Source organism: Psittacula echo (assembly GCF_963264785.1).
Source record: "Psittacula echo genome assembly, chromosome: Z".
NCBI lineage: Eukaryota > Metazoa > Chordata > Aves > Psittaciformes > Psittacidae > Psittacula > Psittacula echo.
Window position 1 is genome coordinate 71,112,508 of NC_137742.1, and position 17,424 is coordinate 71,129,931.

The window sequence follows — 17,424 nt, forward strand, 5'->3', positions numbered from 1 at the left end:
TTATCTACCTGAGTGGCATACTTGATATCTAAATGAACTAAATATTATACTTAGTAGGCCTGATTGTGTTCCTATTCATCACACGTATTTATGTGCTGAAGCAAGGGAGTTGCTCCCTGTTTTGCCCTTCTGCAGAAGAAAGTGAAACTTGATGCGGTAGTTCTTGTGGGATGGACAGTTTTGGCTACAGATCATGTGTAACTGAAGTAAATGGCAAGCTGTCACGTTAACTTGATCTTCCGCTTTCTCTCCTGTATTCTTAGAAATCTTAATGACTCAATGCTTTTCTTTCTTTAGTTTCTAGTCTCCTTTTGCATAGAGTGTGGTTTAGTATTGTTAAAAAAATGAAATAAGCCCAATATATTTAAAATATAAAAGGCATGTTTAGCTTTCGTTTAGCATAGGCAAAAGAAAAAGTAGAGCACAGAAGGTAACTGAACTGGTAATTCCTTTCAACACCTGTCATGATGCTCTGAAGCTTGTTGGTAATATTAATGTCAATGTCATAATATTTCTGTAGTATGAAAATTAGTATGGAGTGACAAGTTTGTAGGGATTTTTTTTTTTCTTTTTCACAATATGGATTCCTTCAGTTACTGAGTAGAAGAATTGCTTCTTGGGACAGATGAAGAGTTTTACACATAATTTAATGCATTCTTAAAAGTAATGATTCATATCAAGATGATTTTTTTCTGTATTTCTTGATGGGAGAACACAGCTTAAGAGGCTGGTTTTTAGCTGAGTGATCTTGCTACCCCTGCAAACAAAATTTTGAAGACAGAAGCTGGGTTTTATAGTGTTAGACAGCAGCGTGGAGATACTTGAATTTTATCTGCTTTGGAGAATTTTAACAGCAACATTCAGCAGACAAAAAAAATCTGATTTAAAGGTATAGCAATGAGTGAAACAATGTTTAGCCAATCAACCCCAGCATATTAAGAAGTCATCTTCTCTGTTGTGCTGCGCTGGAAAATGATTTCTGTGTTTCAGGTTGAGAAGTTTGAAATAGTTGATTTTGAAGGGAAGAACAGGTTTCAATAAGCCTTAATGAAAGTTTACTCATTTGTAATGCACTTACAAGACTAGATATTCCATACCCTGTGTGTTATGAGCACAGACATTTAAACAGACTGTGTTTCTGTGTCTGTACTGTGTTATGTACGTACAAAACACATTACATACACATGTACATGTGTTATGTTCACATGTACGTAACTGATACTAACCGCTGGAGCCGATTTAGTCTCTTGCTGCCTGGGTGTTTAATCAAGAGCATCATCTCAAACTGTAAGAGCAAGAAAATTACATGGGTGAAGTGAATTAAGCTTTAATGTTTGAACACATAGGAATTATGTGCTGTCAGCTACATTCAGGTTACTGGTTAGATAGATGGTAGTGTATTGATAAAGTCTTGGGTTGTTTTTTCATCTTGCTTAGCGTAGGGGTAGTGGTGGTGATGTCATGACCTTCTAATGGACCAAGGAACCATATTTAAAATGTTAATCCTGGTAAGAATTTTTTCTTTTGTGCAATAAAAGGTGCCCGCTCATTAAAGTAAAAGGTTTTTTAACCCTTTCCATCTGTGGATTAAGAGTCAAGTATTGACTGCAATGATACCTGTAGTTCAATTTCCCGGAGACAGAATAATTACATGAGAGTCATAAGAGGAATTCCTGTAATTATATTGGTAATGAATGATTCTTAGTACAAAGTTGTTCGTTACCATGTTTCATATCGTGAAGTGCTGTGTTCACACATTCTTCTTTGGCTGAGGTAGTTTTCTTCTGACATCAGCATAATAATGAATAATTTTATGCCCATGTGTAGACCATGCAGATTCACTGCTTTGTTGAATGCTTTCTGCACAGTTAGGTCTCAATGCAGGAAAGCATTTAACCATTTACCTAAATCCTTCAGCTTAGTATGTGTTTAATTCTAAAGCATCAGCTTAATTGCTGTCTTGAACAGAGCTGCTTATTAGAGCAGAGGCTCTTAATAGTCACATATTTGTAACCTTTTGGGAACTTTGGAGCTACTGTGTCAGGATATATTTTTTACATCAGTCACAGCAATTATTTAAATAAAGAATAAATATTCATGTGCTGTTACGGAATGCTTGCAGACTATTCTGTAATCTAACAAAAGATGGCTTAAAATAAATCTAAGTGCATTAAATGCTTGAGTTAAAACATACCATAAAGGGTGTAAGTAAGGGTCAAAAATGCACTAAAAAGCTGAAGATGCTTGGTCATTAACAGAGGTAGTTCATAAACAAAGGCAAAATAACGTGAAATGGAAAAATACACCCAACCCAAAACCAGTTAAACAGCTTCATTCACCATCTCAGAAAAAATTCTAATAGCTTAGCAAGAAGCAGTAATTTTCTATTGCCTTTTTTCTATCTGTAATCCAAAGAACTGTTAACCTTTCATGAAGAATTTGGACGGTGGAGGCTGCTTTGTTTCTTAGATGTAAAAGCTAAAGTAGATGGACACATTTCTATACTTCATTAGTGTCTTAATAAATTAAAACATTTTTAATATATCTAAACCCATTGTATTTCCTTTGACATATTTAATGTACAAAATAATTAAAGTAGGTTGGGGTTTTTTTTCTTCTTTTATTTTGTTTTGGTTTGGTTTGTTTTTTCACTTCATTGATGAAGGGAAATGTTAGGAAAACAAAGCAAATGACCTCTAGCTGTTCAGCATGTTATCTGCAAGTTTGGTGGATACCAAAGCCTTAAATTACCTTTTGCTCCTGGGAGCTTGGAAGGCATAATTTAGAAGATTTTTCATTAGAGGGAAGGAAGTAGAGGTCTTGCCATGTGGTAAGAAAAAGCCAGTGTAAACAAAGTTGTTGGGTTGTTTCACAGTTTCTTCACTGTGAAAATTATTGCAACACATCTTTGGGCATAGATAACTTCTCAACAACCTTACAGAGCAAGCCTGAGCAGTGGAATAGTGTTCCTGCAGAAATGACCATCTGAATAGGAAGTATGCATCCTTTAAAAAGCAGGGCAAACTGAGCAATATAAAAGTCTAAGATATCTTTTAAGTGCAATGAAAGACTTTTCAGTTGTATCATTTTTGTTATGAGTCAGAATGTACAAGATGAAAGGACAGATCTTGAAGTCTGTATTCTGTTACAGTCAATCCTTAGCTAAACTTGTGTTGCAGACAGTAGAAAACTAGTCAGTCTTCATTTGTGTAGACTTTTTTATGTGGCAGCCTCCTTGGAGAGCTGGTGAGATGCACTGAAACAGAGATCTAATGGATTCTTTAGCTTAAATGTTTATTTTGATTAAAATTATGAACTAGGATAATAAAAATTTGCTTTTTCTCCAATAAGTAAATTTGCCTCCACAAAATCTTGTCTTTGAGGGGTTGATGAGGTGCATTCTTGCCTTTGACTGCTACAGGTAGGAAAGGTGAAAACGTTCAATTAATAAACATTTGAAGATGATTGATTGCATTTGGTTAGTCATTTGTAAGCAGCTGTATCATTTATTATCACTCTTCTTCTAAACAATGCAGCATCACAGATTATAAATTACTTTCTTAGCTATGCAATTCCAAATACAAATTGTATCTCTGGTAGAAAGGTGTGTCTTAGATGTCAGGCTCAGAAATGCAGGGAGAGGAACAGGAACCAAACTGTACAACTCAGTGTCCACAGACTGTAGTACATCAAATTCGAAAAGTTTCCAGGAATTCAAAAAATTATCAGACCAACTGGTGAAGGAAAAAGGAGACTGGCTTCAGCCCAGTTATTTTGGATTCACAGTGTGGATGGAGACTCCAAACACAAATCTCAGGCTGCCTGTAGTATCTGATTGGGTCTGTTACCTTTCAGATTAAGTCTTCAACACTGAAGTTTGCCCTGTAAATCTAAATGATGCTTTTGACAGAATAGTAACTCTTCCTTTACCTTCGCCTCCTTCCTCTCTTCATACATCTCTGCAAGTTAAATGCCCACGGCAATGGAAAATCGTTAGCCAAGTAGTGTCTGTAGTCACAGGGATTAAAGCTATCAGAGCTGGGACAGCTGAAAATGAGAGCCTGAACTCTTTGGTAGCACTTCTATGACATGTTGTACCCCTTTATCACCCTTATCATCCACAGCATGACTGTGTCACTGAAGCCCCAAGGTGCAACGAGTGCTTTGCTTTAGAGGCTGCAGTAAAAGAGAAATTATAAGAGATCAGGTGAAAGTCATTTGTGTCAGCTTTGAACAAATTTTACAAATGCAGGGTCTGAGGAAACAGTCTTAATAAGCAGAATGAAAAATGTCTAGCTCATTGATTAGAAGGTGCAGAATGATGTGAAGTTAACTGAGTGAAGGTCTTGCAGTACTTGAGAATCTCTGGAGTACTCAGATTTATAGATGGGAAACAAATGTTGATTTGTTTATTCCCGCCTTCATAGAAAGCAAGCATTTAGTTTGTATTTTTTAATGTTTGAATTATCATTGAACATATATCTTTCTGTAGTGCCAACTATAAAAAGTAAATACAGGACCCAGCTGTACAAATATACATAGTTATGAGTGTAATAGGGAAGTGATTAACAGTAAGTACAGTAAACACATTTTTGCAGAATTTATTTCTTAAAGAGCTTTTAAGCATAAAACCAAATAAAAGATGTCTGTACTTTAAATTTGTCATTGTTAACTGTTATGATGTAACTGAAATTTTTGTTTAGCAATTACATCAGAAAAAAAGATATTTCAAGTCTTCAAATTTAATGGAATTAACACAACATATGCCATTGAAAGAACTCTTGCATTTTAAATAGGACATATGCCTTTTACTGTTGAAACCTACTCATTTCCTCTTGTGTTTTGCATTCTTTTTTTTGCCATGATTCTGCTAATAGAAGCCTCCTCCTGCTGAATGTAGATTTTCCTTACTTTGGAAAGTATGTGTTTCAGTCAAGGCACATTAAGAAGTTTTCAACAATCAATTTTTACTAAGAACCAAACCAACAACAATACTCCTCCCACCCCAAAAAGAAAACATAAAACCACCAAAAACCAAACAAAAACCCCCAAACAAAACCAACCCAAACTCACAAAAAAACTCCAAACCTGAGCGCTCCCCCACCCCCACCCCCCCCCCAAAAGGCTAAGACTTTTACCATACTGGTTTTGAGGAGGTTTCTTGGTTCAGGAAGTTAAGAAAATTAAAAGGTTGTACGTGGTCACCTACAGGATAGCTGTAAACTTTCATAGCATAGGAAGAATGGAGTTTGAGAGACCAAAGCTTGAGCAGTTACTGTATTAGTGTTATAAAGCTTGGCCTGTTCTATTTAAGGACAGTTTCCAGATCAATTGCTTATGCACGGGTAGATGCCTCTGACATTTCAAAAGGTCTAGTTTTTGTATTAGCACAGAATAAAAATAATTATCATGAGTTTGGTATTTTTTAGTGATTTTTTCTGTTCTGGCCAAACATTCTTTGACTCTTCAGAGTGCTTTTTGATTTTTTTTGCTTTTCTTTGAAAACCTAGATGCTAACTCAAACTAATTTGTTTCATGTTTTTTCCCATGTTCTAGTCCCTATAGTAGATCACTTGACGCATTTAAATAGTCAGTATGAAGTACCAGGTACAATGGTAGCTGATGAGAATCTTGTTATGTAACAAGAAAAAATGCAGCCATCCAAATAGGAAGGAACAATGTCTCTCTTGTACCGTTGACTGATAAGAAGAGGTAAAGGCATGAGATTCTTCAGAGAGACAAGCAATGTAAAACTGATGCTTTTTCTCATGAAGTCCAGCTTAATACACTTATGTGCTTTCTGATTTTAATTTTTTTGGAGTTTTTGCTTCTGACCACTCCAAGTAGTGTAAAGAATCTCCCAGGTGAGGGGGACATAGCAGGAATAAAAGGGGAAGGCAGATGCATGTGAAGTGAAATGCAGAGAGGTCACTCAGCTCTCTCAAGAAATGTGATAGGCTCTTGCAGTCAGTTGTGAAACAGTAATTTGAAGTCTGATGAACTCTTTCAAGTGCAGGAGCCTGATTCTGCTCAGCTCTGTAATTGTGATGGAAAGGAGCCAGCCAAAGGCAGAGACCTGGGAGCAACCTTTAGGGAGGCCTGTTCCAGCAGAGTGGATGGGAGAGTAAAACGAAGGTTAGAAATGATAAGTTTCTCTGCCTGATTGATAATGAACTAGTAATAAGTATCCTTATTATAGTAATAAGTTTCCCATGGAAGCCCAATGATTGTGGAGAAGCTTTAGCTGAGTGTGTGTGACCACATCTTATTTTGATCAGCTGTAGCACAGCAAAGCTGTGTAATTATCATAATCTAACAATTAGCCTGGCATCCTTTCCCAGTGTTTAATTACTCCAGTAAATGCTAATTGAATAGAGGACTTAATGACAAGAGAATAAGTTTCTTTCTGCATTGTGTACTTAACTTGCAGTCATTTCTAGGCATAATTGTTGAAAACTGTTTTTTTTTGAATAACAACCTTGATTATTTGCTTCTCTTCTGTTTTGTCAGTCAGTATTTTTTTTTTACATAATGTTTTCTCATGGTGTTTTGAACTTGTCTTAACTCGTGAAACTGTAACCTAAGGACTAAAAGATCATAGCTCCTTTATATTGCAGAGGTTTTTTTGTTTGCTTGCTCAGGCTAGCAATGTCCTGTTAGAGATCTAAGATGTCACTGACTTGCTACTGTTAGCAAACCCACTTCTCTTAGCATCTGGAAAATGTTTAATTTTCTTTTGGTTTGAATAGGGCTAAAATTGAAACAGATCTTTGATTACTTCATTGTTTGTGCATCAGAATCATTGTTGATGTCAGCAGAGCTATGGGAACAGAGTTTAGGAAGAGCAGAAGAACATTGAAGAGGTTATTTTTGCATAGCACAGAAATAACATTTTTAAAATTATCTGCAGTAAAATGGTACACTTAATCCCACAACCCCTAAGATAATTAACAACCACAAGATTTCCCCCATCACACATAACAGCTTTAAATTAGTTAAAATGAGGGGGCTTGGAGTGTCTAAAAGAGTAATGAGTTACCCTGTTGTGTTCCAGGCACAGCATGTGAGTAGGACTTGGGATGGTCTAATGCACTATACTTGCCACCAAAACAGAGGCAAAAAGCTGTGAGTAAGCTCACTAGTGTGGAATGGTAAATAACTGACATCATCACATCCTAAGAGGAATTAAAATGTTGTCCTTTTAAAGAATGTTAACGTTTCCAGAAAATTTTGGGGGGTTGTGTATTATTGCATATACAAATATGTACTTTATATTAATCTCTCTGTTATTAATAATTTAAGCAAATAGTTTCACAACTAGCTAACAGAAATAAACATAATTTTCAACCTATTTCTGAAGCTTTTCCTGAGTCTAGAGCATTTGTAATAGATGTTTCTACTGTCTAATAACATTTAATCTACGATGAATCAGCCTTTGTTGGGATACATATAGGATCATTTCACCTAGCTGCTTTTTTCATGATACTTCTAGGATTGGACTTCTCTCTGAGACCTCTCTGTCTCCATTAAATTTAATTAAAACTGGTTTAGTGGCCATAATTTTTTTTAAAAAACCCAACAAAACAGTAAACGTAAAAAAAGGAGGAGGAGCTGATTGACCAGCAGTTACTGGGGTATGCATGTGCTGCTCACAGAAGCCTTTTTTCCTTAGGAAACAGGACCAGTAATTTTTTGCTGTACTGTTTCTGAAGAACTATGGGTAATAGTGGTTTGTATTTATCCCAAGAATGAATGGGTTCAGAGAATTTAGTTGATGTTGCTTTGCATTTCAGATTTATCATTTGAGAGCAAGGCAGCTGGTGTAAGGTATTCAGCAGTGATAGTGTCCTATGTAAACTGATGTTATAGGCTGCGCAGGCTCCAGGCAGCAGAATTTGTGTCTGATCCCTTCTATGCCAGACTGAAGACCAGAATTCCAAAATTCATTGTCAGAGCAGGTATTTGAAGTCTTCTCACAGTGAAGCCTTGCCACATTCATTTGACAGATGATACTCCAAATAAAGAAAGGTTGACATAGTAGAAGGAAAAGTTTTCAGTACACTTGTCTTGAAGTAGAGCATCTGTTGTGTCAATTTTACAGGAAGGGTGATGGAATATAACTAATCAGATTTGCATGGGAAGCAACAAGCAACAAGCAATTTTTTATCTATCTATTTTTATCTATCTAAATGATAATGGGCAATTAGTGTTATTTGCTCTTCTTAAACTGGATTTTTATAGTGTTTATTCCAAGAAAGGAAGGAAGGGAGAAACAAAAAACAAACAAAACTGTTGCTGTATTCTAAATATCTGCTTAAATAAGTAGTCATTTTCTTCAGTGACCAGCGAAGTTATTGAATTCAAGATAAGCCACAGATGCTTCAAAACTTAAAATTATGAAGAGAAGCATGCACACAGTCTGTGTACTTGTGTTAATGGATAAACAGAATACAGAAGGCATTATTTACTTTGCAAATCTTTCGCTAGTCTTGTATTTCTGTGGTTAAAATTACCATGAAGTTCTTTCTCTGAGTTCTGAATACCTGATCCTTTCATCAGTGGCAGTCGAGCCAGACAGAGAAACATTTGTTTGACTGTCTTTGCTGGAAGCAGTATGCAAGTTTGTGTAGCATGATGATGTTTGTTGCTTATGGAAATGTTTAGGTTTAGAAGCTACTTAACTATCTGTCTCTGTCTTCAAAATGGCTTTTATAGTCCTATCACCTAATAGCTAGATTTGTACTATACACATTTCCAAGACACTCTTTGAATGCCATCTGACAAAAACCAAAGGTTAATTGTCTTTGAAGAATGGCTCTGTGTTTGCTGTGTTTAAGCCAGAGTGCACAGAGACAAATGAAGTTATTTGCAGAAGGCCTGTAGATCCTGTCAGGCTTTCAGAGAAGTCTTTTTGGTTGGTTTATACCACAACACAATGTTCTGTTACGTAAAATCTAGATAGGACTTGTAATGAGATTTATATAAAGATCCTGATTACCTCGTGGTTCCAGAAGGATGTGGAAGTGCAAATGAAAATCTACCAGAACAGGATGATGACCTAGCTGAGTAAAGGAAAAGTACATCAGTAGCATTATTAGAGAGAGCAGGAAATCAAGTTTTCTGTTTTGAATGGAACTGGGAAAAGAAACAAACTTACTAAACCTTAACTGTAGTCAACAGGATATCTGTTATTCCTGTGTATTTGTTAATGGATTCTACCTTCACTTCATATGCTTCTTAGCATATGTAGGTGGCTAAACATTGATAAATGCTTTAATTTGAAGTGGAACTTTTGTTTCACTCTGGTACCTGACATTACACTACTAATAAAAGGTTTTCAGCTTGTGAATGTTAAGTGTTTTCCTCTCAGATGAGTGTTTAAAATTCCTGGAAATGTGTTTCTGAAGTGTTTCCTTTAAAAGCTTTGAGGAGTCTCAGCTGATTAATTTTTTTGCGAGTTACTCATGGCCATCCCTTGCCTTTCTGATCAGGTTAGAGGCCTTTGTGTTTCCTCTTTGAGAAGCTAAATGCAACACACTGTCTTGCAGCTGGGGAAATAAGAATGATCTCAGTTCATTCCAAGAGGCATGCTGGAGATACTAGACTTTTTTTGAAAAATAAAATTAGTTCTACATCTCTTCAGTACACTTGCTGAGGTTTTGATTACTGACTTTTGTAAGATATTACAAGAGGGGAAATAAATACCTGGCTGCTGCTTCTTAGTCGGCTAATAACCTTTTTTCAGTATTGCTCTTACTATATGGAGTGAAGAGTCTGCACTCAGAGCTGCTTGGTGCGTGTTTTCCCCGCAGCAGGTTCACTGCTGTGCCAGCAATTCAGCTAAAGGCCAGTTTAGATCACTTAAAATAGGCACCATCTTCTTCAGTCTTAGATGCATAAATGTAAACACCTTCTGGCTATGGGGAATGACTGTGGAATGAAAATATTGAGAGCACTAGAAAGGAAGGACACTGTGATAAAAAGGACTTGATTGTATGCTTCATCCTCAGACCTTTTGCAGGCAATGCTTGTTTCTTACTTTCCATGTTTCTGACAAGGCAGTGGTCACACAACTGTGCCAGCACTTAAGAAATCAGAAATAAGAATGAATCCACTAAAATACGAGTGATCAAAAAGGATGGTTGTGTTGTGGTTTTGTTTGTTAACAAGAATACAATAGGGGACTTTTTCAGAAGGAAGTCAGATGAGCAGTTTGTGTGCACTGTTGGGTGGAACAGTTCACCTGGTGCAGATTATAAGTTTGATTCCACTGATAACAGGGGTTTAAGATGTGATCACAAATGTAGTTTGCTGTCTCTTTGTATTTATCATATCCATTATTATAGCCTGTGCAGTAGGATTCTTTCCTTCAAGTTCAGCTGTTTAGAATACGGACTGTCTGGAAAATGTCTGTCTAGACTCTCCTTTTGGTTAAAGGAGAGAAATAGCTGCTTCTAGACTGTGATCCATCTCATTCCGGTGTACATTGGGCCTAAACAAGCCAGATGAATTGGACTCAAGAAGGTCCTTTTTCTCTCCATTAACTTTAGAATATGAGGAGAAGCAATTCATATAAAGTCATTTGTGTTGTGAAAGTCTGATGTTAAGGAGACCACACTGATCCTGGATGTCTTCAATTACATAAGTGTAGTTCTGAAAGCACATAGTTTCTGTCACAAAACTGTAATTAGGCATTACTGTGAAGGCACAAGCTGATATAAGAGGTAACTGAGAATCCCTTAAGAAAGCTGCATTGTCTGTCACCTGCATGGTTGAAAAAAAGCACACACACACATATAAAAATAGATATTCATTTCTACTTATTAAAGCTGTAATTTAAAAAAAAAAATCATTGCCAGAATGTGGCTTTCCTATTCATAACTTATTAGATACCTTTTCCATTACCTGTAAGAAATGGCATACTGTTAGCCGATACAGCGAACAGACACCAATTGAAAACAGTACATTATTGCAAATCTGTTAAGACAGTATCTTTCAGGTGACAGGTTTTGAAAGCACTGGAGTACAAAAATACACTTTTAATTAATGATTTAGATAAATGTAAATTCTTCTGGAAGAACTGTGCTTCAGAGAGGCTTTTCCATGTTACAGAGTGGAACTGTGGGGCTGTGCACTGGCTGAAATTATACAGATATATCATGCTTTGATGCGTGTTCAGTTTTTCCCCTCTAAAAAGCTATTTTATTGAAGCTAAATTATTGTAGGGATATGAAAAGGTGTAGTTTGCTCTGAATTTATCCTTGGAGGGCCAGCAGATCATTGCTTTTTGTCTGAAATTAGATAGAAGGATCCAGATGGCAGATTTCAAGCCCATCAGGTGTTTAAAATATGCCCCTCAGCTAAAAAGAAGTATTATAGTTAAATCTGTCATGGCCTTTTTATTGCTCTGCGATACACTTGACAACTGCAGCCGTGAAAAAGACAAGCTACAAGTAGCCCGGTCAGCCTGAAGTGGAGTAGGTTAGTGTTTGGTTTCTTTGGCCACCCTAGGAAGTCTGATAGATGTACAGACCTGGTTTATGGAATCATTAAATCCATCATAATGTAAGCTCCCATGGAGGCAGTGAATTTGTTCCCGTGGTTTCTTCCAGATACTATGCCGTAGAATTAGAGAAGCAATGTAAGTGAAACATGGAGGGAAGAAAAAAAGGACACCCTCCCCATCACCAGGAAAACAAGAAGTCCTCAGTAATAATAACAGTAATAATAAAGTAATAATAAAGTGCAGCTGGTACTCATTCAGAACTGTCATATTAGGCTGAGTGCTGATAATTCATATACCAGAATCTTTTTATCTGAACAGAGCAATGGCTCCACTGTGTACTTTTGGCAAAGGAAATGTACTGCTTTTCAGTATTTTTACAAAGCAATAGAGGCTTTTCCTTGCATCTTGACAAACTGCTGCTAATCATGAAGAAAAAGTAAACCTGTTTGTGCTCTTGTAGTAACTATAAGTACTCACACTCAAATCAGCTTTCAACACGGGTGATTGCTGCCTGATTCAGAGAAGACGATATGTTTGGGTTATTTATATGCATGCATATGTAGATGTTTATACAGATGCTGATTTAGGGAAGCTGGCACAGTTTTAGCTTCTCTGTTTCTTGCTTGTTTCTTCAGTTAAAAAAAAAATAAACCACAACAAAAAAAAGCCGCAACTTTGTTTGTTTATTCAATAAACTGTAGGGAAAGGTAGCTATAGCTTGGTGAGCATTAGCAAGGAACTCATTTTGTAAAAGCAAAGAACAAGACTTTTATCCAGAAGGTTATAAGATCATAGTCTTGCATAAGCTGTCTTTGATAGCTCTCCTGAATTGTAAGGACTGTTTCTGAGTGTAAATGCTCATGGCTAAAGTGTCATTAGTGCTGCCCCTTTCATGAGAATGCTACCCGGCAACAAGGTCATCCTGAGTTAACTATGCTTACATCTGAATTCTTCCTGTGATTTTTAGATTCCAGCGGGGCGACTACCACATCGATGTCTGCATCAATGACTACCTGGATGTGTTCTGTCCTCACTACGAAGATTCAGTTCCGGAAGATAAGACCGAACGCTACGTTCTGTACATGGTGAACTTTGATGGCTACAGCTCCTGCGATCACACCTCCAAAGGGTTCAAGAGGTGGGAATGTAATCGGCCGCATTCCCCAAATGGACCTTTGAAGTTCTCGGAAAAGTTCCAGCTCTTCACGCCCTTCTCTCTAGGATTTGAGTTCAGGCCAGGCCGGGAATATTTCTACATCTGTGAGTATATAGAGATTTGCCACTGTTGCACAGCAGGTGCAATAAACCTAGCTAATTTTTCATCTATGCGGTGTGGAAATAGAGAGGGCCAAATGCTATATAATGCAGATGTCTTACAGTGAATGCAGGCTTAACTATCTCAGACATATTAGCTAGGAACCTAGCTAGTGAAACTGAGATTAAATCACAGCTTCTTTTCTCACGTGAAATAGCATGTCAGCCTGTTCACTGAACCATGTCTGACTTTTAAAGCAAAACATACTATTATGTTTATTCCAGCATTCTGAGGTGGCAAAGGAGGAGGAGGGGGCAAGAAGGGTGGAATGGAAGCTGTCCACAAATACGAGGAAAATAATTAATCCTTTGCTCAGTTAAAATGCTCATATCTCTGTAATAGTAATTACCCAAAGGCAGTGAGGTCTATCTAGTTTCCAGGTGATATGGCTACTGATGCTAGTACTCCTGTGATATTTAAAGTTTTAATTGATTGGGGTGCATGTTTCTAGCATAGAGTGAAGTGGCTTTTTTAAAATTTCCTTCTTTCCACACCCCATTTTTCTTAAACAAGCTGTTTCTGCCAGGATGGGTGATGTGGGAGCGGGTGACAAGCAGCAGAGTGTGAATGGGCTCACGCTCCTTCACACTCGCTGCCCAAAGCAGTGGGGAGCACCCTTCAGAGCTCTGCCCTCTCCTCCAAGGAGGCCTGCATTGGGCTGCTCCAGGCACCCGGAGTACAAACAGGATATCATCTGGGGATAAGGAAATAAAAACATCAGGAGGTTGAAAAGCAGTGAGTTAAGCAAACTGATTCCCTGGCCTCACTGTGCAGTTGATACTGCTTCAGCTGTTCTGTTTGTTTTTTCCACCAACAAAAGATCTTATTTCATCAATTTGTTTGCATATTTGATTCCTAACAAGTTTTGACTGCTCCAGCAGTATTTTTTTTTCTGTTTTTAGTGTTAAACTAGAGAGTTGAAAGCTTTAGACAGACTGTAGATCTCAATAAATAGCGCCTTCCATATGCATAGCTGGCTTTTCTACTGTGAAACAGTCATTCCACCTCATTTCACCAGAGAAACTGAGCATGTATGATCCCTGTTTTTCAGCATAATTTCTTCAGCATTGAGATTTTTCTTTTCCCTTTCTTTATCTACAGGGAAATACATTCCTAGTGGGTAGTTTTCCATTAATTTCTTTTTCTCCCAGCAAATAAAGACCTTTAATGAATGGTGGTTCAGCATCATCATGTTCTTGTGCTGAAGCGCAATAACAGTAATAATACTAATAATGATAAATATAACTTTAAAAAGCAAGCTGGAATGTAATTTAAAGCTGTTTTTTCATATGATCATGAGAAATCATGAGTTAAGTAGACAACATTGTAGGATAAATAAATCTATAATGTGTAGGCTTGGTCCTACCCATATCGCTCACAAAATCTTCCCACTAACTTCAACAGTAGTTTTCAGAGATTCAGAATTCTGGTATCAGGATTTTTTTTGTTTGTTTGTTTTTATTAGTTTGGTTTGGTTTGGAGTTTGTTTGGTTTTGTTTTTTTTTTTTAATTTTGGGTTTGCTTATTTTCAGTTCGTGAGAGTTATCAGTAAAACAAGAAGGAATACTTAAGCTAAGGAATGCAGTCTTTGCCATCACATGATCACAGTAAAATGTAGCACATACTTACTGATGGCATCAGTATCCAGAAGCAAAAAAATCCACAATAACAAAACCAAAAAATGGTTTTCTAAATAAAAAAAAAAAAAAAAAAAAAAAAGAGGTGTTTAATAAAACTGAAAACCAAACATGAAAGTGAAGGAAAAAGATATGAAAAATTTCAGCTTGGTCTCTCTAGCTAATAGTTTCATGTTAGATCATACAAAATCCGTTAACCTCCATTGACCTCTCAAGCAAGGCAATATTATTCAAATACACCCAGGTTGCTTATGCCTGATTTTCTTCATTTGTGGTTAAATTCAATATTTCTCTAATAATCATTATGTACCTTTTATAACGTTCATTTAACTGAGTCATTTAGCTGTCAAGAGCTCCCTTCGAGATAACTGTTTCAAAGTGCTTTAAAATATGAAAAGCTTTATGATATCCTACTGCATTTAGATGGATTTTTTTTTTTTTTTTTTTACTGGCAAAATAGTAAAAAAGTAGCAGCAAAGAGATGCTCATTTACTAATAGCTTTTTTATTTAATTCACTGAAATTAAATTTTTAGGCATGTTTCAGAGACACAAAACTATTTTTCCTCCTATTTTGTATTTTAAATATTTTTTTTCTTCATCCTTCACTCTGCTGAAGACAGTAACAATATTGCAGGCAAGCACTGCGCACGAAGTTAACAATTATATACAAGCCCTCTTGGAAAGAGTTATCCATCCTAGGATGTTTTTCTCTTAGTTTGTGCTGAAGAAACAAGATGGTGAAATGTTATTTCTTGTTTCCTCATCAAGATTGTAAGCAGGCTCTAGTTCAGGCTAAGGAGACCACCTGTGTTACCTTCAGTGACTTCTTCATGTTAAAGAAGTTCATGCTTTCCAAGGGAGGGTTTCCTTTCCTCAGCAGATCTGAAACCGTTGCCTGCTCTGCAGGAGACGGGGAAGGCCAACTAGGTACTATCAGTCTGGAATATTCTATTTAAGAGTTACAAAATATGTCATGTAGTCTAGACCTCTGGAAAAACAGAATATTAAGTGGATGGTTAGAATATTTAGCTTAATTACTGTTAGGTGCTTCTATTGGAAGATCTTCACGGTTTACCTTTTAAGTATGTGACTTGTCTCTCTTCCATCATTTTCAGAAAATGCAATAATTCGAGAACAATTACTGTCTATCTTTCTGAACTGGTGGTTTGGAAAATAACACTTCTATTTGTTACGCCGTTGCCTGCACATATTGCTGAGGTGAACCTAGATCTTTGCATGCTCATTCTAGGAAAATACAAGAAAAAATATCTATATCAGATTTACATTGAAGAAGTGAATTCACCATTGCAGACATGATCAACAAGTACTGACTGAGTTTACTTTTGAAAGAAGAAAATACTATTAAATATTTACGGAGAAATTAACTTTTATTTAGTTAGGGAGTGAACAGTGAGGGGCTGGGGAAAGTAAATAATTGGTCATGACCTGAAATGTAAAGTTTTACTTGTTTCTTAGCAAGTGCTCACCTCAGGTTAGTGTATGTTAGCCTGAAAACAGATAAAACAGTATTATTACTGAAACAGAAGGAAACATAATGTAAACCCACCTCCAAAACTGAATAATGTCCTTCAGAAGGGAACATAAGTTTGGGTGTGTAGGTTTTGTGGGGCACTGTGCAAAGGGAGAGGAACACAAAAGCAAGGAAGGGAAAAAAATTCCTAAGATACACACTGGTTTATAATTATGTACTTGAAAATGAGGGTATAATTTTCATTATTTTAACTTAATTATCATTATTTTATTTTTATTAATGTGTTAAGTATTGAATAAAATACCAGTAGCAACTTGACAGATATACATCAGAGATGCTGAAATAAAAAATTAAGACATAGTAAGAACTAGACTGTTAACAGGTTACTGTAGAATCCTGACCGCAGTTGCCAAACCAAACTCCTGTGTCAGTTTAAGCTAACCACATTGTTCTTTTCTTGAAAACAATGTATCACTGGTGTAGCGTCGGAAGTTGTACTAGTACTAAGCTGTAGCCTATTGCCTTTTTCTGACTGATCAGTCCAGTTACTACGTTAAAGAATTAAGTATTTGACATGATTAATCCTTGAGAAATCCATACTATTTTCATCATCTTATCTTCCCAGATTTTATATGTATAGTTTATTTAGTCAGTTGGTTACAATGAATATTGTCATTTATATATTCTTACACCCTTTCCCTAGAAAGACTGGATAGGTTTGCTCTTCTTTATAGTCCTCTTGCTGCTCTCCTGTTTTCTGCAAGATCTTGAAGTATTTGCTAGCAATTAGCAGGTTTTCGCAGATAGCAGGCTTTACATATGGTCTACCTAAGCATAACTTAAGTGGTTCTTTCATCGCTGTTATTGAGAAAAGAGCTTCTTTCATGTTTTAAAAATCTTGTTTTCTTACCTGTGTTTTATTTATGTAACCTTTTTTGTTACTGTTTTTTTCTGGTTTATCTCATGCATGTGTCTTTCTGATGTTATTTCAAAATGTTTATGCTGTTTCTTTGTATCACCTTTAATGATGTGTCACTGTTGCTGTATCTTTGTTGTCACCATTTATTTGCATAAAGCTTCTGATTGACATTCGAGGAAGTTTTGGTGTAACCATATTCCTCCTGAATACACCAGGATAGTATGCTTTTATGATTTGAATTCGGTTATGGTTATAAATAATATTTTTAAATAATTCTTAAATTTGTGATTAAGAAACTGAGTTTGTAAAGCTCTGCTTACAGTTATACGTACACTTCTTAATAACATCCAGCTCTCCTGTACTCCTGATCCTCACAGAATATATTCCCAGAGAGCCTGCTGTTACCTATTCCCTTGATTTTCTTGATGCTTGCCTTTGTACACCAACATCCTTGTTTCTCTGCATTAATTACTTCTTTTCCTGAAATTTCTGACTTTTATCTCCTTATGGCTTTTGTTCACATGACATTCCACCCTGATGGTCACAGCTGCTGC

The 17,424-nt window shown here is 36.5% G+C and overlaps 1 protein-coding gene across 2 annotated transcripts in view; it reads left to right on the forward strand.

The window, feature by feature from the left end:
- Positions 1–17,424, forward strand: part of EFNA5 (ephrin A5) — a gene marked incomplete at both ends in the record, with an annotated part of 204,837 nt that overhangs the window by 156,954 nt on the left and 30,459 nt on the right. For both annotated transcript variants that reach the window (XM_080638701.1, XM_080638702.1), the window contains one exon: positions 12,474–12,766. In XM_080638701.1, the coding sequence (XP_080494827.1) occupies positions 12,474–12,766 (293 nt within the window). The remainder of the gene's footprint in view (positions 1–12,473; positions 12,767–17,424) is intronic.